Source organism: Perognathus longimembris, unplaced genomic scaffold (genome assembly GCF_023159225.1).
Source record: "Perognathus longimembris pacificus isolate PPM17 unplaced genomic scaffold, ASM2315922v1 HiC_scaffold_5407, whole genome shotgun sequence".
In the NCBI taxonomy this organism is placed as follows: domain Eukaryota; kingdom Metazoa; phylum Chordata; class Mammalia; order Rodentia; family Heteromyidae; genus Perognathus; species Perognathus longimembris.
In genome coordinates, this window is record NW_025960831.1 from 30,493 (window position 1) to 54,294 (window position 23,802).

At 68.2% G+C, this 23,802-nt stretch overlaps 2 protein-coding genes across 2 annotated transcripts; one reads left to right on the top strand and one right to left on the bottom strand.

The window, feature by feature from the left end:
- Positions 1–1,201: 1,201 nt before the first annotated feature.
- On the bottom strand, positions 1,202–11,156 carry Peds1 (plasmanylethanolamine desaturase 1). The gene is made up of 6 exons (XM_048337436.1): positions 11,002–11,156; positions 6,342–6,461; positions 3,824–3,915; positions 2,972–3,116; positions 1,720–1,932; positions 1,202–1,580 (listed from the first exon to the last, which is right to left on the bottom strand). Exons 1-6 carry the CDS (start codon positions 11,123–11,125, stop codon positions 1,459–1,461), a joined length of 816 nt encoding a protein of 271 aa, XP_048193393.1. The 5' UTR covers positions 11,126–11,156; the 3' UTR covers positions 1,202–1,458.
- Positions 11,157–21,734: 10,578 nt separating this feature from the next.
- On the top strand, positions 21,735–23,228 carry Cebpb (CCAAT enhancer binding protein beta). The gene has a single exon (XM_048337435.1). It carries the CDS (start codon positions 22,088–22,090, stop codon positions 23,117–23,119), a length of 1,032 nt encoding a protein of 343 aa, XP_048193392.1. The 5' UTR covers positions 21,735–22,087; the 3' UTR covers positions 23,120–23,228.
- The last annotated feature ends 574 nt before the right edge of the window (positions 23,229–23,802 follow it).

Below are 23,802 nucleotides of genomic sequence, written 5' to 3' on the forward strand. Positions count from 1 at the left end.
GCTTGTGCAGGCCAAGGCCCCCGGCCAATGGCACCCCCTCTTCAGAGGCCTCCTGCCCAGCGGCTCCCCCCCAGCTTGTGCAAGGTGGTTGTAGCCTGTTCGAGTTTCACAAATAACCATGGGAAACTCCACGTGCGTTTATTCACATTTATTCTCGTCCCTCCCCCAGGCCGGAGCCTCGGGTCCCTGTCGCCCGGTGTCCGGGCCGGAGCCTCGGGTCCCTGTCGCCTGGTGTGTGGGCCGGAGCCTCGGGTCCCTGTCGCCTGGTGTGTGGGCCGGAGCCTCGGGTCCCTGTCGCCCGGTGTCCGGGCCGGAGCCTCGGGTCCCTGTCGCCCGGTGTCCGGGCCGGAGCCTCGGGTCCCTGTCGCCTGGTGTCCGGGCCGGAGCCTGGCACCCCGACCGCCAGGGACAGGCCTCCGTGTCTGTCATGGTCCCCATGAGAGCGCCCCGCCCAGCCGGGGCCACCTTGGCAAGGTGACAGCCCCCCCTCCGGAGGCCAGCGCTGGGGAGGGGGACGGGGCGGAGCCCCCCCCAACACCGCGAGGCCGCCAGGGTTAAGGAGACTCTTGCTGCTTTGTTATAAATATATTATATACATCCAAAACAGGACATTAAAATAGTATTCCGTGTTACAGAAAAGATATTAAGGCGTTCTATTATTTTACATTAACGAGCAAGCACCTTTAAAAAAGAAAACCCAAATAAAAAACGCCCCAGTGTCTCCACACACCTGCGAGGAGCGCCCAGCCGCCCCTGCCCCGCGCCCGGCCCCTCGTCCCGCTGGGCCCGCGAGGCGAGGCCCCGGTGCCGCGGGAGCCCGCGGGCCGGTGAGGGCGGAGGGCGGAGGGCGGAGGGCGAGGCAGGGGCTGGGCCTGCGCTGCTGGCCGCCCTCGGCCCCTCCCGAGCAGGCCGCCCACCTGCACGGGGCGCTGGGGCCACCCGAGTGTCCGGGTGCCCCTGGGTCGCTGGGGCTGGGTGGCCCAGGGCGGGGCAGCGAGGGGCGGGGAAGCCCAGGGCGGGGTAGGGAGGGGCGGGGCGGCCCAGGGCGGGGCAGTGAGGGGCGGGGTGGCCCAGGGCGGGGCAGTGAGGGGCGGGGAGGCCCAGGGCGGGGTAGGGAGGGGCGGGGCGGCCCAGGGCGGGGTAGGGAGGGGCGGGGTGGCCCAGGGCGGGGCAGCCCAGGGCGGGGCAGCGAGGGGCGGGGCGGCCCAGGGCGGGGCAGGGCGGGGCGGCATGGCCGCTGGCCGGGCTCCCTTCCCGCAGCCTAGGGCTCTGGGCCTGCAGCCCGGGCGCTTGGACAGCGCCCAGGAAAGAAGAGGAAAGAAGAAAGGGAGAGTCAGTGGCTCAAGTATTCTGTCACGAGGGCGGCGGGGGGAGCCGGGCCCCGTCCCGTCGGCGGGGCTGGGCGCATGGCTTCCGTTCAAGGCGGGGAGAGGCTGGCGACCGCGGCGGCTCGCGCAGTCACTTGATCTTCTGGGCCCACTTCATGTCGTCCGCCCGCGGCCTCTCGCCCGTCAGGGCCTGGATGAGCCCCTCCAGGCGCCGCCAGAAGCCCAGCTTCTCCAGCGGGTAGTTCAGCCAGCCTGCGTGGACACGGACGGGGCCCGTGAGCGCCGAGGGGGGCCGCGGGGGGGGGGGGAGCCCTGGGGGCTGGGACACGGACGGGGCCTGTGAGCGCCGAGGGGGGCCGCGGGGGGGGGGAGCCCTCGGGACGGGGCGCACCTGTGGTGATGCAGAAGTAGGTCTCGTGGGGCGACACGTGGTGGATGCGGTGGTGGCGGCGCGGCAGGATGACGTGCCAGTCCTGCAGGGCCACCACCCAGCACGGCAGCCCGAAGTACGTGTGCGACCACTTGTGGATCTGGTTGGTGAAGGTGCCGAAGATGATCAGGCAGAACACGAAGCACTCCCAGGGGTACAGCTGCTCCAGGGCTCCTGGGGGACCGCGGGCGGCCGTCACACGGGGCCGCCCCCCCCCCCCAGGACGGAGGCGGTGGGGGAGGGGCTGAGCGTGGGGCCCCACTGCAGCCAAGTGCACTGGGGTGGGGTGGGGGTGCTCTGGGCTCAAGTTAGCAGGAGCAGCCTGGGAAGATGGCGGCAGGGTCGGCTGCTGCAGGCGGCTGGCGCCTGTCATCCTAGCTACTCAGGAGGCCGAGATCTGAGGATGGTGGTTCAAGGCCAGCCCGGGCAGGAAGGGGAGACTTCTCTCCAATCAACCGCCAAAAAGCCAGAAGCAGAGCCGTGGCTCATGTGGTAGAGCGCTAGGCCTGAGCCAAAAGGCTCAAGGACGGCGCCCAGGCCCTGAGTTCAAGCCCCAGGACTGGCACACAAAAAAAGCACAGGCCTTCTGGAGCTGTCCGTGGGCAGCCCCCGCCGTGGGCACTGTGCCCGCCCAGGCCCCGCCATGGGCACTGGGTCCGCCCAGGCCCCCCGTGGGCACTGTGCCCGCCCAGCCCCCGCCGTGGGCACTGGGTCCGCCCAGGCCCCCCGTGGGCACTGTGCCCGCCCAGCCCCCGCCGTGGGCACTGTGTCCGCCCAGGCCCCCTCGTGGGCACTGTGCCCGCCCAGCCCCCGCCTTGGGCACTGTGTCCGCCCAGCCCCCCCCCCCCCCCCCCCCCCCCGGCACTGGGCCCGCCCAGCCCCTGGAAGCGCTGTGGGCTCCGTGGGGCGGAGTCTGGCCTCCGCTCTCCCAGGCCGTCTCCCTGCCCCGGGGCTGGGGCATTCTGCACCGAGCTGCACCTCAGGGCAGGTGGGAGCCTGGACCCCGTGGCCATGGCTGGACTGCCAGGAGGAGCTGAGGTCACCTAGTCCAGCACCACAGAGGTTTTCTGCTGGTGGGGCTGGGGTTTGAACTCCGAGCCTGGTGAAGGCTCCATGACTCGCGCCTGGCCGGCGCGCGCTCTGCTTCTCTGCCTCCCCGCACATCCCGCAGCCCCGACAGCCCTGGGACCCGCCCCAGCCCGGCGGGCCTCACCCCGGCTCAGCGTGCGGAACTTGTAGGTCATGTTGAGCAGCGGCAGCAGGGTCACCAGGCAGTTGTCACCGTTGGTCTCGATGAAGTCGTGCCTCGTGATGGCGGTGGGGTCGATGTGGTGCTCCCGGAAGGGCCGGATGAACGCCTGGGGGGTTCGGGGCCACCGAGGCCGCTCAGCCCACGGCCAGTGCCCTCCAGACCCCCCCTGCCCGGCCCTGGAGGAGCCTCGCGGCCTCCCCGAGGCGCGTGGCAAGGACCGGGCCTCAGTTTCCCTGCACCCCCCCCCCCAGGTGAAGCAGCCCTCCCTCCGCCCCTCCAGCCAGCACGTGACCCAGCCCGGCCAATCAGAGCCCGAGTCCCTCCGGAGTGACGGGCGGCCTCTTCCTGTTTCCCGGGGGCGCTGACCAGGGCAGGGCGTCCAGGGCGCTCCAGGAAGATGGAGGTGGGCAGGGGGAAGACGGGGGCGGCCGCGAGCTCCGCGCACCAGAGCTTGTTTAAGGAAAGGGGTTCGCGGGGGGGAGCTCCTGACGGGGACGGGACGAGGCGGAGCCGCGCATGCAGGCCTCACGGGGTGGGGGGGGGGCGGTGGACCCTGAACCCCGGGAGGGGCGGGAAGCCACGCACGCAGGCCTCATGGAGGGGGGGACTCTGACCCCCGGGAGGGGCGGGAAGCCAGGCACGCAGGCCTGGTGGGGGGGGCATGGACCCTGACCCCCGGGAGGGGCGGAGGCCTGGGGGGGTCCGTGGACCCTGACCCCCGGGGGGGGGGGCGCGGACCCCCGGGAGGGGCGGGAAGCCGCGCACGCAGGCCTCACGGGGGCGGGGCGAGGCCGCGCAGCCGGGCATACGCACCTTCCCCACGACGGGCAGCTCCACGGAGCCCCACGTGTCGGCGCCCCAGTGCACCAGGCCGGACAGGAAGTCAGCCACGAGCGCGCCGGCCACTGCGGGCGGGGAGAGGGGGTGAGGGGGGCTCCGCGCAGGCGCCGGCCTCGCTCACCCCCCCTCGTGTGGGGCGGGCACTGGCGAGCCCGGCCCTGCGCCCACCATGGGGACGGGAGCCCCACGGCCCTCCCGGCTCCCGCAGCCCCGGCACTGCACGTCGGGCCAAGCCGTCACCCCCGCTGCCCCGGGGTGCGCGCCTCATTCTCCAGCCCGGGACCCCACGGCACCAGGCACAAGCGCTCTGCCTGACGCAGCAGGATGCCATCCTGTACGTGGGGAAACTGAGGCAGCAACGGGAAGGACATGGGGGGAGGTGTTGCACCTCACTATCGGCTGGCTCACTGCAGCCTTCCGTACCCCCCTTCCAGAACCTTCTCCCCCTGCAGCGCAGCTCCCCCCTCACCGCCTGGCCAGCACCCGCCTTCCTGCTGGCCCGCGGCCTCCCCGGCGGGGACTCAGCACAACACCCCAGCTGCAAGGGGCCAGCACTCGGCTGCGCATGCCCACCGGGCCACGCGGCTTTCTGTGAGGACCTACTGTGTGCCCGGGTCCCGCCTGCCGCAGCCGGCAATAAGGGGGGCTGGCCGGCCCTCCCATGGCCCCCAACTCCATGTCTTCAGCCGCCATCCCTACGTTCAGCTGGGGCTGCCGCCCCTGTGCGGCGACAGAGCCCAGGGCCCGGCCCGGGGTGCAGGGCTTGGTGCTCCTGGGGACAAGAGCGTCGGAGCACTGTGGCACGAGTCCCACAGCCACGGAGTGAAGTCGTCCAGGGGAGGGCAAGCACAGGAGGGCTGAGCTGGGGTAGGGAGGGTTGGGGGAAGGGCTGGGGTAAGGAGGCTGGGGGGAGGGCTGGGGAGGGGAGAGTTGGGGGAAGGCTGGGGTAGGGAGGTTGGGGGAAGGCTGGGGTAGGGAGGTTGGGGGGAGGGCTGGGGCGTGGCCAGGGCCCAGCCCTCCTGCTTGGCAGGGGTGGGTAGACTGGGAGAGAGAACAAAGAAGGGCTTTTGTGGGTGCTGGCAGCCGCTCCCTTGGGCACGGGTCCCTCAGCAGACCCAGAGTCGGGGCTCAGGCAGGGTCTGGGAAGGGGCCCCACAGGACTCCACACGCTTCCCCAGCGCTGGGTGGGTCCTGGGTGGCAGCTCTGGGGCCGCGGCCTTGCCGTCTGTGCAGGGCGCCCGGCCTCCTCGCTGCCCACACAGGCTGGCAGGGCCCGCACCGCGCCCGCCTAGCCTGCGAGGCCTTCAGCGGGGACAGGGTGGCAGGGCCAGCACACAGCCGCTTTGTCCTGTGCTGGCGGCTGGCTCGCCGGGGACAGCTTCCCTGTGCACGGTGACAGGACAGGGGTGGCCAGGGCTCCCCCCAACCCCAACGCGGAGGACTGGTGTGGTGGCACAGGGGGGGAGGGTCCTGCCAGTTCTGTCTCCAGCACCTTCCAGACTCCACCTACTAGGACGCCTGACCCACCTTCACCCCCCCTCCTGCTGCCCCAGGCAGTGCCCGCCAGAGTCCCCGGCAACTGTCAAATCCCGAGGCCCTGCTGCCCCCGACTCCGAGCAAGGAGCACACGCAGGGCACGTGGCAGCCTCCGGGCCCTTGGGTGCTGGCACCCCGGGCCTTGCGTCGCTGTCTGGCTTCATCTACCGGTCCTTTGCTGGCCCACGGCCGCCTTGGGAGACAGGGCAGGGCCGGCACCGCCCTGATCACCGCCCGCGCTGGCTGATTAGGGACTGTGCAAACAGCATTATCTGGGGACTGCCTCCCTTATCGGCCAGGGGTGGAGGTGTCTGAGGGAGCCCCAGGATGGTGCTGCCTGTGGCCTGTGGCAGCGCAGGTGATGGGACACCCCCCCTCTCCTGGCGGCCTCCCTCCGTGGCCACGGCAGGTGGCCTGGCCCGGCTTGGGGCCTGGGGTGAGATGAGCAGACTGATGTCGTCCTGGGGGGTCCGGGTGGGCAGGTCCCAGGGTCCCCAGTCCAGCCCCGAGGCAGGGCAGAGGGCAGGTAGGGCCGGGCCCCCGCACGTTCTCCACACAAGCCGCGCCTGCCGTGCGCCCGGCCCTGTGCGGGCAGCAAGCCCGAGGACTGCCGCTTAGTGTATGAGCTCGGGAATGGTGCTTGCCTGCTCAACTAGCGCTCTACCCTCCGGGCCACACCACCAGCTTGGCTTTGTGCTAGCTGCTTTGGAGATGGAGTCTAGCGGGCTTTTCTGACCCGTCTGGCTTCAAATCTGGACCCTCCAGTTCCGTCTCCCGAGCAGCTGGGAGAGCAGAGGAGTGGGTGTTGCCTCTATGTTTGAGGGGCAGTGGGGGGGGGGGGCTCTCTGGAAGAGGGAACGGCACAGGCAAAGGCCCCGGGGTAGGAGCGGGTCTGTGTGGTGGGGAGGAGGAGCATTTCGGAGGCGCACGCACAGGCAGCGGTGGGCACACTCACCGACGCCCACGATGACCAGGGGCATGTGCTCCCAGCGGGCCAGCAGCAGCAGGTGGACCAAGTTGTGGGCGATGAGGCCGAAGCACAGGACCACGCAGCACCACTCCTGGAGCCGCTTGCCTGCGGGGAGAGGCCGTGAGAGCAGCCGCGCCCACCCCTCCCCGGAGGCTGGGCCCCCCGGGCCCCCCAGGCCCGCAGGCACCCGAGAAGCCCTTGGGAACCGCGCTGACCTCGGCCTCCGTGCAGGGGACTCCCCGGCGGCCACAACCGCCCCATGGAGGCTCAGAGCCGGCCCGGCCGCCAGGCTGCAGGGCTTCAGGCCGGGGCCCGGAGGTCGGAGGGGACGCTGGGCCCTCTGGGGGGCTCCAACGCCATCCTGTCCATTCCCGGGGGCAGTGTTGGTGTCCGTGACCCGGGGACAAGCTAAGGAACCGGCCCCGGCATCTCTGCGGCCGGGGGCGGCCGGGGAAGCTGTCCTGGGGCCCGAGGGGGCTGGAGGGGGCAGGCGGCCCAGAGCTCCCCCCCACGGCGACATTCTCCCCTTCACGACTCACACAGGCGGGTTTCTGTTCCAGTATTGGGATCCCCCCCCCCGGCGGGTGTTCTACTGTTTGACGTCTGATGTTTGGGGGGCTAATTGGGGAAGAGGGTCTCAGCGGCTTTCCCGCCTGGGCTGGCTCGGAACTTGTCACACCTCGGCCTCCCGAGGAGCTGGGATGACCAGCCTGTCACGGGCACTCCACTTGGTAGTGGCCAGTTTGGTTTTTCTTTCCTGGCCCTAGGACTTGAACTCAGGGCCTGGGTGCTGTCCCTGCTCATGGCTAGCTCTCTACCACTTGAGCCACAGCTCCACTTCCAGATTTTTCTGAGTAGTTTTTGAAGAGTCTCACGGACCTTCCTGCTCAGGATGGCTTTGAACCTGGATCCTCACAGCTCAGTCTCCCGAGTAGCTAGGCTGACGGGCGTGAGCCACCGGTGCCCGGCAGCGCTAAGTCTTCAGGAAGGATTCAAGCATACCAAGTGGGGGAGCAGAGTCTGGCTACCTTCTGGGGGAGACCTCGGTGGCGGCGATTCCCCGTCACTTTCCCAGGCTCAGCCCTCCTGAAGCTGAGGTGGAGGAAGGAGCCCTAGGCCGCCGAGTCAGAGGGCCTGGCCCCCCGATGCCCTAGGGCCCGTTCCTAAGCAGGGTGCTCGGCTGCGGCTCAGCCATGCCAGTGGAGCGAGCACACCCCCGGGCACGGCCTAAACGGCCAGGGCCAGGCCCCTTGGGGTGGGGGTGGGGGGCCTGGTCCACAGCCCATGGCCGGCCCCGGACCGGAGCCCTGCCCCGGGGGAAGCCCAGGGCACCGAGGAGGAAGAGCCCACAGTCCCCCGGCCCTGGTGCAGGGGCAGTGGAGCCCAGGAAGGGGAGGCTCTTGGGGGCGGCCATGCAGAGAACTGGACCTGGAGCTCCCACTCCGGCCTCGCAGCCGGCCTCCGCCCCAGCCCAGGTCACCGGGGTCACGGAGTGCACATCGGTCACGTCCCCAGCCCTTCCCATTTCCAGTTCCGGTCTGTGGGCAGGGCCAGGCTCCGAGGCGGGGAAGGAAACAGAGGGCAGGTGACCCCCACCACCAGCCTGCCAGAGGCTGGCATGGGCGGGCCAGGCAACAGGAGCCCTCGGGGCCGGGCAGCAGCTTCGGCGGCTTCTTGTCTTTACGAGCGCTTACTGAAGCCGCCAAGTTCCTAGTTTCTTGCTTCCTGTGGGAACTGGGGGTGCCGGGGGCCCCAGCACGGCCTGGCCCTTCCCTCTCCCTCCATGGCTGGGACACCGGTGCTTTCGAGCCCCCTGGCAGCTTTCCCTCAAGGAAGGGCCTGCTCCCCGCCTTGCTTCTCTGATTCTGGGGCCTCGGTGGCCGGGTGCCCCCCCTCCCGTCCTGGGGAGATGAGCTCCTGTGGCCCAGGCGGCTCCCCGGCCCTCGCCCACCACCAGCCCCAGCCTGGCAGGCACGGGTGACCAGCTGAGTCACAGCCGGAGACCTGGGGCTGGCTGGGTGGCCACACCCTGTCCCCCCTGACAAAGGCTGGGTGGAGACAGCCTCAAGCACCTGGTTTTCCAATGGCGATGGGGCAGGGGACAGGAGGGACAGACAAGAAGCCGGAGGGAGGCAGCGAGGAGAGGCAGCCACAGGGGGAGGGGGGCGCTCAGCCCACGTGTGGTGGAGGAGGGGCTCGGGCCCTCCCGGGTGAGCCCGGGCCCCAGCTCCAGCCCAGCCCTGAGTCCTGCCCTTCGGGCTACGGTGTGCGGCGGGAGGGGGACGGCGCCCGGGGCTGGGGTACCTGTGTGGCACACCAGGCTCCGGACAGGAAAGCCGGGCGCAGGTGGAGGGCTGCCCGTGCCCCTCTAGGATGCTCAGGTCTGGGGGACCAGGCCTCACATTCCCCCTGCCCTCTGGGCCCTCTCGCCAGCCGGCTGCCCCATGCCAGGCCGCCCCTCCCCCCCACCGCAGAGCGCAGGGGACGGGGGGGGGAGGGGCTCGCAGGCCGACTCCACGGAGGCAGACGGCAGTTCCTTCCTCTACACCAGCTAACGCCAGGGGCGCTTCACTGGCAGCGAGGTGACGTGACAGACCACACCACCGGTGCCCAATAAATGCCAGTTACAGTCAGTGTTCTTGCTGTGGCTACCAACTGTCACGTACCCAACCCCCTTCCGCCTCTGGACCCAGGAAGCTCAGGAACCCAATCCCAGGGCCCAGGAGCCTCTGCTGCGCAGCCAGGCTGCGCAGCGTCTGAAAATGCGCCAGGCAGCTCCCACCCCAGGGCCTTTGCACTTGCCGATTCCCTGGTCTGCACCAACTCTTCCTCAAATCTATTCAGGGCTCCTCCTTCCCTGTCTTTGCTTCTTCATTCTGCATTCAGACCTCACTGGCTCAGTGTAGCTGGAACTGCCTGCGCCCCCTCCCCCCCACTTTGTACTAGGCTACCACGGAGGAGGACAGGGCGGGGGAAGGGAGCTCTGCCCATCTCCCTCCAGACTTTCCGGCCCCAGTTGTCTTGTTTGCTGGTAGTTGTCTGGTTAGGTGTTACTTTAATATATATTGGACCGAGTCTCTCGCCGTACAGGTCAGGTCCAGAGGGATGAGGACACTTCTCTAAGGCCACACAGCAAGTGGACAGGATCGGCAGAGGGAGACCATGGAAAGGAACCTAGAGGAACCAGTTTGGCCAGTCTTGGACTCCGGTTGGAGGGTAGGCTGGGATTGTGAGAGCCCCCCTCCTTCCGAGGGGGACAGACCTGCAGCTGGGAAGGGGTGGGGGTGGGGCGACGACCCTGCCTGCAGTGGGAGAGACTGCATGAACGATCTGGGCGGCCTGAGAGCAGGCAGGTGGGCAGAGGCTGGCGAAGGAGGCTTTGAACCCTGGCTTCAGCAGCAGTGCAGAGCCCAGGAATCACTCCGGGTCAGCCAAGGGCAGACTACCAGGTGAGCGACAGGCGTTATTATTCACCGTGGGCTGGGACGGCAGCGCGGTGGGTGGCCTCATTTCCTTTCCCTAAGAATCCTGAAGAGCAGAGAACTTGCTGACTGGTTGAGAGGCCAGGAAACAGCTGGGGAGGAGAAGGGGCCTGGCCCAGGTCACGAGGCTGGCTGACCAGTTCACCTCTCCTTAGGGACTTGTTTTACCTGGACAGGCTAAGGGGTGTGGACAGGTACCCTCAGGTCTGGAAAGACACAGCATGGACTGCCAGGCCAGTCTCTAGGACCTGGGACCAAAGTACCAGACTGCCCAAGGTCAAACAGCGGGATTAAAGAAGCCACTGCACCCAGGCTGGTTGGTGCAGAGGGCGGGGACTGACAACGACCGGCGGGGTGGGGGGTGTCCCCACCAGACCTGGACTGCCAGACCAAAGAAACTGTTCAAACTCTGGATTCACAAAGCTGGAAGTGAGGGCGACACCCGGTAGCTGCAGGCACCTGACTCGGGCTGTCCCAGGAACATCCCCTCTACCTCTGGGGACCCCTCCGAGGGCTAGAGATTCCTGGGGACCAATGAGCCCCAGAGAAGGGATGGAGACTGGTGCTGGCTGGTGGGAGGGGGTGCCATGGTGAGGGGGGGGGCGGAGCCCGACTGTATGAGGTCAGGGAAGACGGGGGTGATCCCGTCCTAATGGAGGGGCTACTGAACAGGTAGGGTTTGTGCATGGGGGCCTTCGGGTTCCCCAGGTGCCTGGGCGGGGGCTGCCGCTCCCATCCGGGGGTCTGGAGGCGGAGGAGAGAAGATCTAGGTCTTTAGCCGCTGATCTAATTGGGGGGAGGAGGGGAGAGAGGTCTGACTGTCTGCAGCCACGCGTCGCCGAGTTACGGTGCAGCGGCATGACCCGGTTAGAGGTGAGCTGAGGCTGCAGCCCGGGCCCAGGCGACATGCCTGCCGGGCGCGTCTCGGTGCTGTGTCCGGGGGCGGCGAGGGAGTGGGCCAGTGACCTCGGCGCGTGACACCCGGGGCCAAGGATCCGTGGATGCCGCGGAAGCCGAGGCCCGGAGGCCGCGCGGCCTCCGAGCGCCGGGGCGCGGCCCTGGAGGGGCTGGGCCGCCGCCGGCCCGTGGGAAGCCGGGGCTGGGCGCCCGGGGTCGCGGTCGGCCGCCAGGCCGCTGCAGGCCCAGAGGGCCCGGGGTCCTACCTGGCGAGTAGAGCGCGGCCAGCTCGCGGGCCCCGGCGTGCTGCGCGCCCCAGCGCCGGCCCGACGCCGCCTCCTCCTCGTCGAGCTCCGGCCGCGGGCCTGGCTCGTCCTCGGCGCCCGCCATGGCCTCCCGCCCGGCCCGCCCGGTGCGCTCTGCTGGCGGCGGCGGCGGCGGCGGCCGCCGAACCGCGGCGAGATCACGCCGCCCAATGACCGCCCGGCGTCCACGTCGAGGGCGGGGCCTCGCGTCACAGCCAATCGGAACCCGCGCTGGAGCGGTGCCGGCCAATCGGAGCCCGCGGGGGGCGGGGGCGGGGCCGCAGCTGGACGCGGGAGCGTGGGGCGGCGGCGCGTCGTTCCCGCCCCGCCCTCGGCCCCCCCCAGGGGATGCGAGGCGCCGCGTCGCCCTCCAGTGCCTCGATTTACCCGTGGGTGCTACGGGCGGACGCCCGGTTTAGAGGCGGGCCTTGCGCAGGCTCGCCTCATTAGGCGTCTCCTGTGTACAGGGGAGGGCGCCGGGCGGGAGCCGGGAGCACCCGGTGCGATTTACGGTTGCAGCTGATGAGGCCTGCGGCGCCCTGGGGCCATCCCGACAGTGTGCCAGCGCGGGGCTGAGCACCACGGAAGGGAGGCCGAGCCCGCCCCGCCCGGGAGAGGACCACGACCGTCAGAGTGTGGACGGGGTCGGGGAGGGGGGGGAGAAGCAGGCCTGGAGGGGCGAACGGGATGGGGCGTTGTGAGCCACCGATGAGTCGTTACGCAACCCACCGCACGACCGCTAGATCCCAACACTAAGCCTATTCATTGAGTGCTTGGCGTCGGCCCCACACCGAGCCGGGAGCTCAGAGCCAGCGCTGCGGAGCTGGGCGTGGGGGCCGGGGTCTGCAACCCCAGCCCCGGGGGGGGGGACGGAGGGGGGCGAGGCCGGAGGACCCCAGCGGGGGCCAGCCCGGATTCCAGGGAGAAGGCCCGCCCGGCGTCCACACCGGACCTACCAGGCGCGACCCAAGGCCCGGCGGCCTCGGGCTGGCCCCGCCCTCCGCTGTGACGTCACTGCCGCCCTCCCCGCCGGGCCCCGGGGCCCCCGGGCTGGGCTGGCAGTCCTGGCTCCCCGGGGAAAGCCAGCTTTGTGGTGGGAGGGCACGACGGGGACTTGCTGTTCCCGGGGGATCCTCACACCTGGGCCCGAGGCTGGGGTACTCTAGAAGCTCAGCGCGGGGCTAGTGGCCTGAGCCGGGGTTCCGTGGGTCCCTGCCGGTGTATGACAGCCTCCAGCCCCGCTGCCAGTCTAGCTGCCAGTGAAACGAACACTTGCTGCCCCACCAACGCCATGCCAGTCCAGAGGGCAGCCTGGCCCGGGATGGGTGTGGAGGGGGCAAGAGCTCCAGAATTTTCCTCCAAGGCCCACCCAGCCCACCTTTCCCTGAAGAGGGAGGCCTGGATTCGTGGGCGGTGCCCTGGCCTTTCCTATGTGGGCCACCTCCCGTCTATAACCCCAGTCCCTCCCGTGAAGCCGGCTGCCCGGTGTCATCTGGTAATCGCATGGTTGAATTTTAACCCCCTGGCAGTTCCCCTGCTTGCTTTGGTGAGCAGTGGACCTCAGGCTTCCAGAAGAATCCTCCCCCCGCTTGAGTCCCAGAGGCAGAAAGCAGCCTCAGGGGGCAGGGTGAGTAGGGCTTTCTTCAGGGGCCACGGCTGAGGAGCCCACAGACCCCGAGATCCCTACTGCCCTCTCAGAGGCTGGGAAGTGTCGGCGTGGCCCCGATGCGGTTGGGAGCTCTGTGGTTTGGGCCAGGGACCCAGCATGCCCCAGCTACTGGGGGCACAGGTAGGACAGGGGGGTCCAAAGCTGGCCCTGGGTAAAGACATGAGACCCTACCGGCAAAACAGCCAACGCCTAACAAACCCAAGGTCATGAGTTCAAATCCCATCAGTGCAAAAAGTAGACAGAGAGGGTTGTGGGAAGTGTCCTAAGAGGGACTGCAGTGTCTCTTGCTTTTGCTCAAAAATGACCTGGGAAGCCCCTGAATAGAGGGGGGCACTGACAGTTTTTAAAACCCACGATGCTGGGTGCTGGTGGCTCCGCCTGTTATCCTAGCTGCTCAGGAGGCTGAGGCCTGAGGTGGTTTGAAGCCAGCCTGGGCAGGAAAGTCTTGTGAAACTTGTTTTTCTGTCAGTCTTGGGTCTTCCACTCAGGGCCTGGGCGCTGTCCCTGTGCTCTTCAGCTCAAGGTTAATACTCTACCACTTTGAGCCACAGAGCCACTTCCAGTTGTTTTTTTTTCATGGAACTGAGGACTATTTTTTTTCCTTTATTGTCAAAGTGAATTACAGAGGGGTTACAGTTTCCTATGCGAGGCAGTGAGTATATTTCTTGTTCATCTTGTTATCTCCCTCATTTTTCCCCCTGCCTCTCCCCCCCCCTTCCAGGTTTCTGGTGGCTGGTTAGAGATAAGAGTTTCACGGACTCTCCTGTCCAGGCTGGCTTTGAACGGCGATCCTCAGGTCTCAGCCTCCTGTATAGCTAGGATGACAGGGGGGAGCCCTTGGCACCAGGGCCTTGGGCCGCTGCTGCCAGCTTGATGTGGTGTTAGCTGCCCTCTGACCCTGCGCCCAGGCCCGTGCAGGGTGGGGAGCGATGTTCTTCCGGTAAGTTCCTTATGTGCAAACCAGAGTTGGTTGCCAGCCGAGCTGAGGGAGGGCGGCTGGGGAAGGAGGAGCCCCGGAATGCACCAAGTGCAGGAAGGCCGGTCGCTGCTTACAACCTGGCCTCTGAGGACGTCCATCCTCACGCCGCGATGTTCAGGTCGTTTTATTGCTTGGGTGACTGGATTGGCATGATGCCACCCATGCGGACGTCCAGGGCAGTGGGTGTGGTCACACGTGCTTGGAACAGCTGGGGCCTCCCTCCCCCAGTAGGCGGGGCCTTAGGCACTGCCCAGTCCTGACTGGGCTCCTCCTATTTTATTGACCAAGTCCAGTACCTGCCCTGGGCGTCTGACGCCCGGCCCCAGCCAGCATACCCAGCCTGGCCAAGCAGCCGGAGGTGCCAGCTTCCTTCGTGGGTGTGGGGGGGGCACAGCCCCAACAGGACCATACTAGTGTTTCCAGGGGTTCCTCCCATGGGGGCACGAGGACCCCAAGACCTGGGGCTGCACCAGGTGACCCAGCTCTGTGCACACTTGATTGGTGGGAAGGCAGGAGACAGCTCCACCCATGCCCTTAAAACCGGAGCAAGCCAGGTGCTGGAGGCTCGTGCCTGCCATCCTAGCGACTCAGGAGGCTGAGATCTGAGGATCGTGGTTCAAAGCCAGCCCAGGCAGGAAGTCCGTGAGACATATCTCCAATTGACCACCAAAAAAGCTGGAAGTGGAACTGTGGCTGGAGTGGTAGAGGGCCAGCCTTGAGTGAAAGAGCTCAGGGACAGCACCCAAGGCCCTGAGTTCGAGCCCCAGGGCTGGAATGATAGGAGGAGGAGGAGGAGGAGGAGGAACGGGATTCACAGGGCACTGCAGGGCTGTGGCCAACTGGGATTCTCTGGTGACACCTGCTGGTGCAAGGTGGCACTGCAGGCCAGCAGGGCTAGGTGGGCGCAGTTTCCAGGGGGAGCGTTGAGGGCGGGGGTGGTGCTCTGGGAGGCCAGTGGGTAGGACTAGAGTAGGGCTAGAGTGGGGCTGGGCTTGGAGGCTGGGCTGGGCTGGCAGGAGCGGGGGCCGGGCTGTGGTCCCCACAGTGGGCGCTGGCCTGGCCGTTACCGCGCTGGGGACCCCACCGCCCCGTCGGGGGCCTGTCATGCCGGCTGTCCAGGAGCCTCAGGCACAGAGCACACACACGGGGACGCCAGGCTGGAAGCCACGGCCACACAGCTGCAGCGCCCACGGGACTCCCGCGGGGCCTCCGAGCTCTCACGGGAATGAGCATCGTCAGAAAGCCCCTCGGTTTAGTGGCTTCGTGAATGGTCACAACCCATCTCACCTTTCCCTTTTATAGAGTGCCTGGGTTTGAACCCAGGGTGTTTGCCTAGCTGATGCTCCACCACTTGAGCCAGGGCTCCAGTCTCGCAGTTTGCTGGTTATTTTGGAGGTGGAGTTTCAAGGGCTTTTCCTGCCAGGCTGGCTTTGAACTGTCCATGACTACTGGGCTGGGGATGTGGCCTAGAGGCAAGAGCGCTCGCCTCGTATACATGAGGCCCTGGGTTCGATTCCTCAGCACCACATATACAGAAAATGGCCGGAAGTGGCGCTGTTGTGGCTCAAGTGGCAGAGTGCTAGCCTTGAGCAAAAAAGAAGCCAGGGACAGTGCTCAGGCCCTGAGTCCAAGGCCCAGGACTGGCAACAAAAACAAAATAAAACAAAAAACATGACTACTGGAAAAATGTATAATTAAGGCCGAGTGCTGGTGGCTCACGCCTGCAATCCTAGCTGCTCGGGAGGCTGAGATCTGAGGATCACAGTTTAAAGTCAGCCCAGGCAGGAAAGTCCATGAGACTCTTTTTTTGTTTTTGTTGCCAGTCCTGGGGCATGGACTCAGGGCCTGAGCACCGTCCCTGACTTCTCTTTGCTCAAGGCTAGCACTCTGCCACTTGAGCCACAGCGCCACTTCTGGCTTTTTTCTATATATGTGGTGCTGAGGAATTGAACCCAGGGCTTCATGTATACGAGGCAAGTGCTCTACCACTAGGCCATATTCCCAGCCCTCCATGAGACTCTTATCTCGAATTAACCACTAGAAAACTGGGAGTGGAATTGTGGCTTAAAGTGGTAGAGCGCTAGCCTTGAGCTGAGGAGCTCAGGGACAATGCACAGATCCAGAGTTCAAGCCTCACGACCAACCAAAACCAAAGTATAATTCAAATGTGTGATCTGCATCTGTGACTCATTCCATTATCATCATCATCATCATCATCATCATCATCATCACCATCATCATCATCATTATTATTATTATGTGCTGGTCCTTGGGCTCAAAATTAGGGCCTGGGCTCAAGGCTAGAACACTACCACTTGAGCCACAGCTCTGCTTCTGGCTTTTATGGTCATGGACTTTGCTGTGTGGGCTGGCTTTGAACCACAATCCTCAGATCTCAGCTTCCCAAGTAGCTAGGATTATAGGCAGGAGCTACCAGAGCCTGACTCTCATTCTATTTTGATGGGGCAATGGCAGAGTTTTCCAGAAACCATGGTCCCAACAGCGGCCTGATGGTCACCTTGGGTGCGTCTCAGGGCGGTGCTGCTCCCCAATGTCTGGGGCGCGGCAGGAAAATGGGCCAGTGTTTTCTGAGCCAGGCACTCTTGCCGCTAGGCTATATCCCCAGCCCATGGGCCAGTGTTTTCTGTGGCTAAATGTTGGGGTAACTTGTTCTAAGCTGTGCTTCCACTGGCTGGTCCATGTTGAATGGTGGGTGGGAGCTCACAGGACGAGGGGCCGCCTCTGTTCCTGTGTGGAAGGATGGGGTGCAGGGAAAAGACACAAGCGTATGGAATCGAGCCAGTGCTCACCGCCCCCCGCCCCCTTCTGTGCCCAGGGACAGAGGCCCCGCGGGCTCCGGGGGGGCGGGCGGGGGGGGTGGGGAGGACAGACCCGGAGCAGGACTCAGACGGCTCCGCGCCGCCCAGTGGCGACTCTCAGAACTGCAGCTGTCCGCTGAGGAGCTCACGCCTATCATCCTAGCTGAGAGCTGAGGGTCGGGGTTCAAAGCCAGCGGGGGCAGGAAAGCCCACGAGACTCATCTCCAACGCGCCGCCAGAAAACCGGGAGCGGCGCTGCGGCTCGAGCGGCAGCGCGCTAGCCTTGAACACCAAGCGGCTCAGGGACAGCGCCCAGGCCCCAAGGCTGACGATAAAAGTGTGTTTATGATGGGGGCCTGTGGGGTGGGTCTGTGTGTGCGTGTGTGTGCGTGTGTGTTGGGGTCCTGAGATCACTCAGCACCCATTCTGTGCCCGCCTGACTCTCTCCTGCGTGTGTGGGGGTCTCGTGGACGGGGCGTCCCGGGGGCTCCGGCCCCCAGCTGGGGGAGGGGGGACAGGGTGAGCAGACATAGGAGGCGGGCAAGCCCGGCCTTGGGTGTCTCCGCAGGTGGGGGGCAGAGGTGCTGGGCTCCCGGGGGGCCTCACGTGGGGGGCTTGAGCAAGCTTCTCCTGAGCCCCTCCCGTGCCCCGGGGCTGCGGGAAGAGGCCCCGCGGGAGCCACGGGGGACGGGAGCCACGGGGGCCGCCAGCGTGGGTGCCTGGCCCACAGGAGCCCGAACAAACATGGCGGCCCGGCGGCCCCAGAGCCACTGACTTCAGAACTGGGGTGCAGTGCCGCACAGCCCCCCCCAGCCAGTGGGGGTGGTGGTGTCCCGGCAGGAAGAAGCCCTCATTTTGTGGGGTCTGCACCCCCCCCCACTGGCCTGCCACTGGCTCTCTTTCAATCAAGGGCAGATCTTGGAGATGGTTCTAGAAATTCGGTGTCAGGTGGCGTGTGCCCACTGCGTGGCGTGGCTGGCGCGGCCCGTGGTCTCCTCACCAGCACGGGGCGGGGACACGACCGCAGCTGGGGTGACCGCGCTGGCGCCCTGCGTGTGGCGCTTACTCACAGAAGCTTCCAGGCTGATGTGGCCCCAGGACCCTGCTGTCCGTCCCTCGGTGCTACCGGCCGCGGCGTGCACCGGGCCCCCCTGAGCCCCGGCTTTCCCAGGGCTCCTCAGGGCTGTCTGGCGGGGCTGGATTTGAACCCCAATCCTCAGCTGTCCGCCTGAGTAGCTGGGTTTCCAGGCGTGGGCCACGGGTGCCTGGCCACTTTTCCTCCTTTTTTCTTTTCTTTTTTGCCAGTCCTGGGGCTCGAACTCGGGGCCTGAGCACCGTCCCTGGCTTCTTTTTGCTCAAGGCGAGCACTCTGCCACTTGAGCCACAGCACCTCTGGCCGTTTTCTGTATATGTGGTGCTGGGGAATCGAACCCGGGGCTTCATGCACGCAAGGCAAGCGCTCTACCGCTAGGCCACCTTCCCAGCCCCACTTTTCCTCCTCTGGGGAGCACACGCGGCCCACTGCCCGCCCCCCCGGCCCTGAGCGGTGCCCGCCTCCCCGCCTCCGCTGCTGGTGCGGGTTCGGAACCCTGCAGCGACCGAGGAGGAGCCGCTGCCGGTACGTGTCCGTTCACGTCTGGCTTGTTTCACTTGGCCAGGGCCAGCCTTGGACCACAAGGCCGGGATTATAGGAGGTGGCCACCACGCCCAGCCCCGTAGGGAAGAGCTGCTGAGTCACTGCGCGGAGCCCCACGCGGCCGCCTCTGCGCTCTGCACACTCGGTGTTGCGTTTTTGTTGCGTGACGCCCGTCCCCGCGGGTGCGCGGCTGTGTGTAGTTCCCTCGGGGTGAGCATGGACCCCAGTTCGCGGGATAACAGCTTCTCAGGAGAAACCTCTCTCGAGCTCACTGTCCTTTTTTTTTTTTTTTTTTTAAGTGGAGAGTCCCTGTTGTTGTTGACTTGTAGGAACTCTTTACGTAGTTCGGCTCTTGGTCCCTGGTCAGATCCAGATCTGTGACTTGCGGACATTCCTCTCGTTCCATGGTTTGTCCTCCCTCTGCCCACTGCGCTTTTTTGAGGCACAGTTTTATACTTTTACTTTGTTGTTGGTTGTGGGGCTTGAACTCAGGACCCGGGCGCTGCTCCTCAGCTGTTTTATCTCAAGGCTGTCGCTCTACCACTTTAAGCCACAGCGCCACTTCTGGTTTTCTGGTGGTTCATCGGAGATCAGAGTCTCCCAGACTTTCCTGCCCGGGCTGGCTTTGAACCCCGATCCTCGGCTCTCGGCCTCCTGAGTCGCTAGGAGTGCAGGCGGCCCTGCTGGTGTCCAGCTGATGTTTCTCGGCGTTGAGGCGGGGTCTGCCGGTGTCTCTTGTGGGCGTGGTGACCTCGCCGGGAGCCTCTGGCCTTGGGTTCTGATGCCTCCTCCTGCGTGAGCTCCGTCCTTGGCTGCGGCTGAGCGTTAGTTCCCCGGCCACGCTCAGTGGCCCGCGCGGTGGCCGGGTCCCCGCCAGCCCCCCTTGGGGCAGAGGCGGAGCTGGGCCACGCCCACTCTGCTGGAGTGACCCCCCCCCCCAGCGGCCTGCAGCCCGGGCTCCACACGCAACCATGGGGGCCCCCTCCTCCGCTCAGAGCTCGGTGCTCCTGACTTCTGGGGTGAAGGCCAGTCTTCCTGGTGCCCCCCACTGTTTCTAGGCCCATTTTCCTGGGACTCCACCTCTACCTCACCATACAGCTGTGTGCCCCCCCTCGCCCCGCCCCAGGGCCCTTGCACTGGCTCTCCCCCCTGCCGGGCCGGCTCTGCTCCCAGGCCCCCGCGGGGCGCGCGGGGGAAATGTCGCGTGAACAGGCCTTCCGCAGCGATCCCACGGGACGGGACCTCGAGCCTCTCCCCAGCTCCCAGAACCACCTGTTCCGCCTTCCCTGGACGCCTCCGGGTCCGGAGCCCCCACGCGCCGGCCTGTCCGTCTGCTCCCCTCCGCGGCCGGTAACCATCGGCCCCAGCCCCCGGCGGCCTCGAGCCCCGTCCTCTGCCCTGGGGCCGCTGAGCCACGCCTGCAGTTCCAGGTCCCGCCATGCGGTGGCAGCACGCGCCCAGACAAGGCTCACGGCGGCCTGCTGCCCCTCCACCGCCCAGGGAGCCCTACAGAGAGCGCGCGGACCCCCGCGGGGTGCGGGAGAACCCCAATGCTGGCTGGAGACCGGAGGGGAGGCGCCTGGGGCCTGGGGGTGCCGAGGGCTCCTGGGCAGGGCCGGCCCTGCGCGGAGGCTGCTAGAACACTGCTGGCATCAGGCTACCCCGGCCGGGCGGTGACGGGGCGCGGTGACGGGCAGGGCCCGCCCTCCACTCCCTGGGCCTCAGCTTTTCCATCGGGAAAGTGGGGCGCAGAGTGTCACGCCCATGAGGATGCACACTACACCCCCCAAAGGGGAAGGCGGGAGGGGCGAGTTCCTGTGCCCTCCCCTGGTCCCCGAGGGTGGCCTGGCGCGGCCTGGCCTCTGTGTCCCCAGCCGTGACTCAGGATTCGCCTCTGACCAACCGCAGGGGCTTTTGACGTGATCGGGGAGGGTGGGGGACACAGCACCCGGCGCCCCTCAAGGCTGGGGAGGGCGGCCATTCTGCCCGAGGGCCCAAGGCCCAGGCACCTCATGGGTTGGTACTCACTGAGCACCTCTGTGGGCTGGACCCGGTCCTAGGTGTGGGGAGCAGGCCAGGAGATGGGGACCCCTCCCAGCAGCTGAGACCTGGGGGGGGGACAAGGGCTGGGAAGGAAGTGGCTGTGGGTGTCAAGCCGGGGCTGGGGCGTCCCATGGTCGGTCAATCAGGGAGGGCTTCCTGGAGGAGAGCGCTGGTGCAGAACAGCAGCCCACAGGCCCTGGTCTTCCACCGCCTAAGCGGGGGCAGACTGGGGGAAACTGAGGCCTGCGGAGAACAGTGGCTGTCCGGCAGTGGGGCCCGGAGGCCCTCTTGGAGCCCCGAGCGCCCCACTTTCCAGGAGGGCCCGGCTGGGCAGCCCTGGGGATGTTGTCCCGCCTCTCTGGGCCTTGATCCTTCCCCAGCCCGGAGGCTGCCGGGAAGCCCGGAGAGGGCCGGCTGGGCTAGTATCTCCTCCCCCGCCCCCAGCCCCAAGGGCGCAGGGAGATGTCATTTCTCCAGTTCTTGGGGGCGGAGGTCACCCCAGCTCAGCCGATAACACCCAAGGTTGAGCAATGTCTGCCAGCCCTCTGGGGCCAGGGCTGGGGTCAGTGGGCCGGGGGTCAGCCCCAGGCAGCCCGGCCGCGGAGCGGGGCAGCAGGGTGGGCCAGGAAGCGGCCCAGGGGCCGGGAATGGGGTCTCGGCCCGGGGCCCGCGGGCCCAGGATGCCGGCCTGGTCTCCTGCGCCTTCGGCGGGGTGATGGACGGCTCTGGGGGGAGGCGTCACGTGCTGGCAAAGGACAGGACCCCCCCCCCCCTTCCACAGCCCCCAAAGCCATCGAGGCTTTGGAAGCCCGGACCTGGCGCGCCGGTCCCGGGAGCCGGCGGGGCGGGGCCGGGCTCCACCGGTGCCTTCGGCGGGGCTCACTGCTGGGGGGCGGCCGAGCCCCGGGACCCAGCGGGCCTGCGCACACCGGCCTGGAGCTCGTGCGCGTGGGGACCGGGGTGAGGCCCGCGCGACCAGGGCCGTGGGGACGGCGCCGGGAGCCCAGGGAGGCCACGACCCCGCCCGCGGCCACTCAGCCCGGGCGGCCGTCGGGGCCCCGGTGGGCGGGGGCGGAGGGAAGGGGGCGGAGCCGAGCGGCGGCCAGCGGCGGGACCCCCCTCCCGCCCCCCATCCCGAGACCCCGCCTCCCCCGCCCGGGCCCCGCGTCGCGCGGCGCTGCCCGGAGCGGGGCCCGGAGGAGCCGGCGGCGCTGCCGGGACCCGCGGGGCTCCCCGGGGCCCGCGGCGAGCGCCTTCCGACCGGCAGGGGGCGGGCGGCGGCCGCGGCGGGCGAGGGAGGGCGCCGCGCTCTCCCCGCCCCGGCCCGCGCCCCGCCCCGCCCCGCCCCGCGCCCCGCTCCGCCCCGCGCTCCGCCCGCCTCCGCGGCCGGCCGACGCCCGCGCGCCCAGAAGGGGCGGCCCGGGGGCGGGGTCGCGCCGCCCCCGCGGCTTCCCAATCCCCGGGCGGGCCGGGGGCGGGCCGGGGGCGCGCGGCCGCCCCCTCCCCCGGGCCCGGCCGGGGACCCCGGCGCCCGAGGCCGCCGCCCCGCCGCCCCCCGCTCGGGGTCCCGGGCGCCGCGGCGGGCGCGCTCCCGGCCGCGGGAGGGGCCGGGGCGGCCTCGGGCCGTGACGCGCCGTTGCCAGGCGCCGCCTTATAAATAACCGGGCTCGGGAGAAACTTTAGCGAGTCAGAGCCGCGCCCGGGACCGCGAGGCCCGGCCACCCCGCCCGCCCCGCACCGCCGCGGCCGCCGCCGCCGCCGCCCGCCCGGAGCCCGCCCGCCCGGAGCCCGAGCCCCCGCCGCCCCGGAGCCCCAGCCCGAGCCGCGCGGGCCGAGGCCGCGCCGCCCGCGGGCCGGGCCGGGCCGGGCCGCTCGGGGCCCCCGAGCCGGCGCCCGCGTTCATGCAACGCCTGGCGGCCTGGGACCCGGCATGCCGCCGCCTCCCGCCGCCGCCGCCGCCGCCCGCCTTTAGGCCCATGGACGTGGCCAACTTCTACTACGAGGCCGACGGCTTGGCTGCAGCGCTCGGCGGCAAGGCGGCCCCGGCGCCCCCCGGCGGCCCCGCGCCCCCCGCCGCCCGCGCCGGCGAGCCGGGCAGCATCGGCGAGCACGAGCGCGCCATCGACTTCAGCCCCTACCTGGAGCCGCTGGGCCCGGGCCCCGACGCCTTCGACGCCGCCGCCGCCGCCGCCGCCGCCGCGCCCGCGGGCCCGCACCACGACTTCCTCTCCGACCTCTTCTCCGACGACTACGGCGGCAAGGGCGCCAAGCGCGCGGCCGACTTCGGCTACGTGAGCCTCGGCCGCCTGGGCGCCGCCAAGGGCGCGCTGCACCCCGGCTGCTTCGCGCCGCTGCCGCCGCCGCCGCCGCCGCCCCCGCCGCCGCCGCCGCCGCCCGCCGAGCTCAAGGCGGAGCCGGGCTTCGAGCCCGCGGACTGCAAGCGCAAGGACGAGCCCGGGGCGCCGGGCATGGCGGCCTTCCCCTACGCCCTGCGCGCCTACCTGGGCTACCAGGCCGTGCCGAGCGGCAGCAGCGGGAGCCTGTCCACGTCGTCGTCGTCCAGCCCGCCCGGCACGCCGAGCCCCGCCGAGGCCAAGGCGCCGCCGCCCGCCGCCTGCTTCCCCGGGGCGCCCGCCGCGCCGCCCGCCGCCGCCGCCGCCGCCGCGCCCGCCAAGGGCAAGGCCAAGAAGGCGGTGGACAAGCACAGCGACGAGTACAAGATCCGCCGCGAGCGCAACAACATCGCCGTGCGCAAGAGCCGCGACAAGGCCAAGATGCGCAACCTGGAGACGCAGCACAAGGTCCTGGAGCTCACGGCCGAGAACGAGCGGCTGCAGAAGAAGGTGGAGCAGCTGTCGCGCGAGCTCAGCACCCTGCGGAACTTGTTCAAGCAGCTGCCCGAGCCCCTGCTCGCCTCCTCCGGACACTGCTAGCGCCGCGCGCCGCCCACCCGGCCCGGACTCGCGCCGCCGGGGGCTGAGGGGGGGCCCCGCGGGGGTCTCCGCGCGCCCCGGCCGGGCGTGCGCGCGCGCGCGCCTCGGGGACCCGCGGCCGGGGCGGGGGGAGTGGGGGGGGGCGGAGCGCCGCCGCCGCCCCCCGCGCGCCCCCCGCCGCCGGGGCCCGGCCGGACCCCGGGCCGCCGAGCGCGGTGACGCCAGCGGGCCCGGGTCTGACGCAACCCACGTGTAACCGCGGCCGCCCGGGCCGCCCAGGCCGCCGCCGCCGCCGCCGCCGCCGCGCTCTCGGTTTTGTTTTGTTGTTTTGTTTTGTTTTGTGTTTTTGGCCGTATTATTTTTTTTGTATTATATAAAAGAAATCTATTTCTATGAGAAAAGAGGCGTCTGTATATTTGGGAACCTTTTCCGTTTCGAGCGTTCAGTGAGATCACTTTTAATAAACTTTTTTTGGAGAACGGTGAAACAGCCTTTTGGGGGCAGTCGTCGGCTTTTGATTTTTGGGGTGCTGGTTTTTTTTGGTGTTTTTTTTTTTTTTGGTTGGTTGTTTTCCTTTTTATTCCTTCCCCACCCCCCCCCTTGTGTTCTGCGCTGCTGACCTCGCCTGTGGATGACTTGGTGGGGGGGTGGGGGTGGGGAGGCCCCCCCAGGCCCCCTCACCC

Excerpts from the sequence above, each read along its gene's own strand:
- Peds1 (XM_048337436.1), bottom strand. The coding sequence starts at position 11,125 with ATGGCGGGCGCCGAGGACGAGCCAGGCCCGCGGCCGGAGCTCGACGAG. Across the intron at positions 3,916-6,341 it reads CCTGGTCATCGTGGGCGTCG|TGGCCGGCGCGCTCGTGGCT; the intron begins GTGAGTGTGCCC and ends CCCCGCCCGCAG. Across the intron at positions 1,933-2,971 it reads GTTCCGCACGCTGAGCCGGG|GAGCCCTGGAGCAGCTGTAC; the intron begins GTGAGGCCCGCC and ends GCGGTCCCCCAG.
- Cebpb (XM_048337435.1), top strand. The coding sequence starts at position 22,088 with ATGCAACGCCTGGCGGCCTGGGACCCGGCATGCCGCCGCCTCCCGCCG.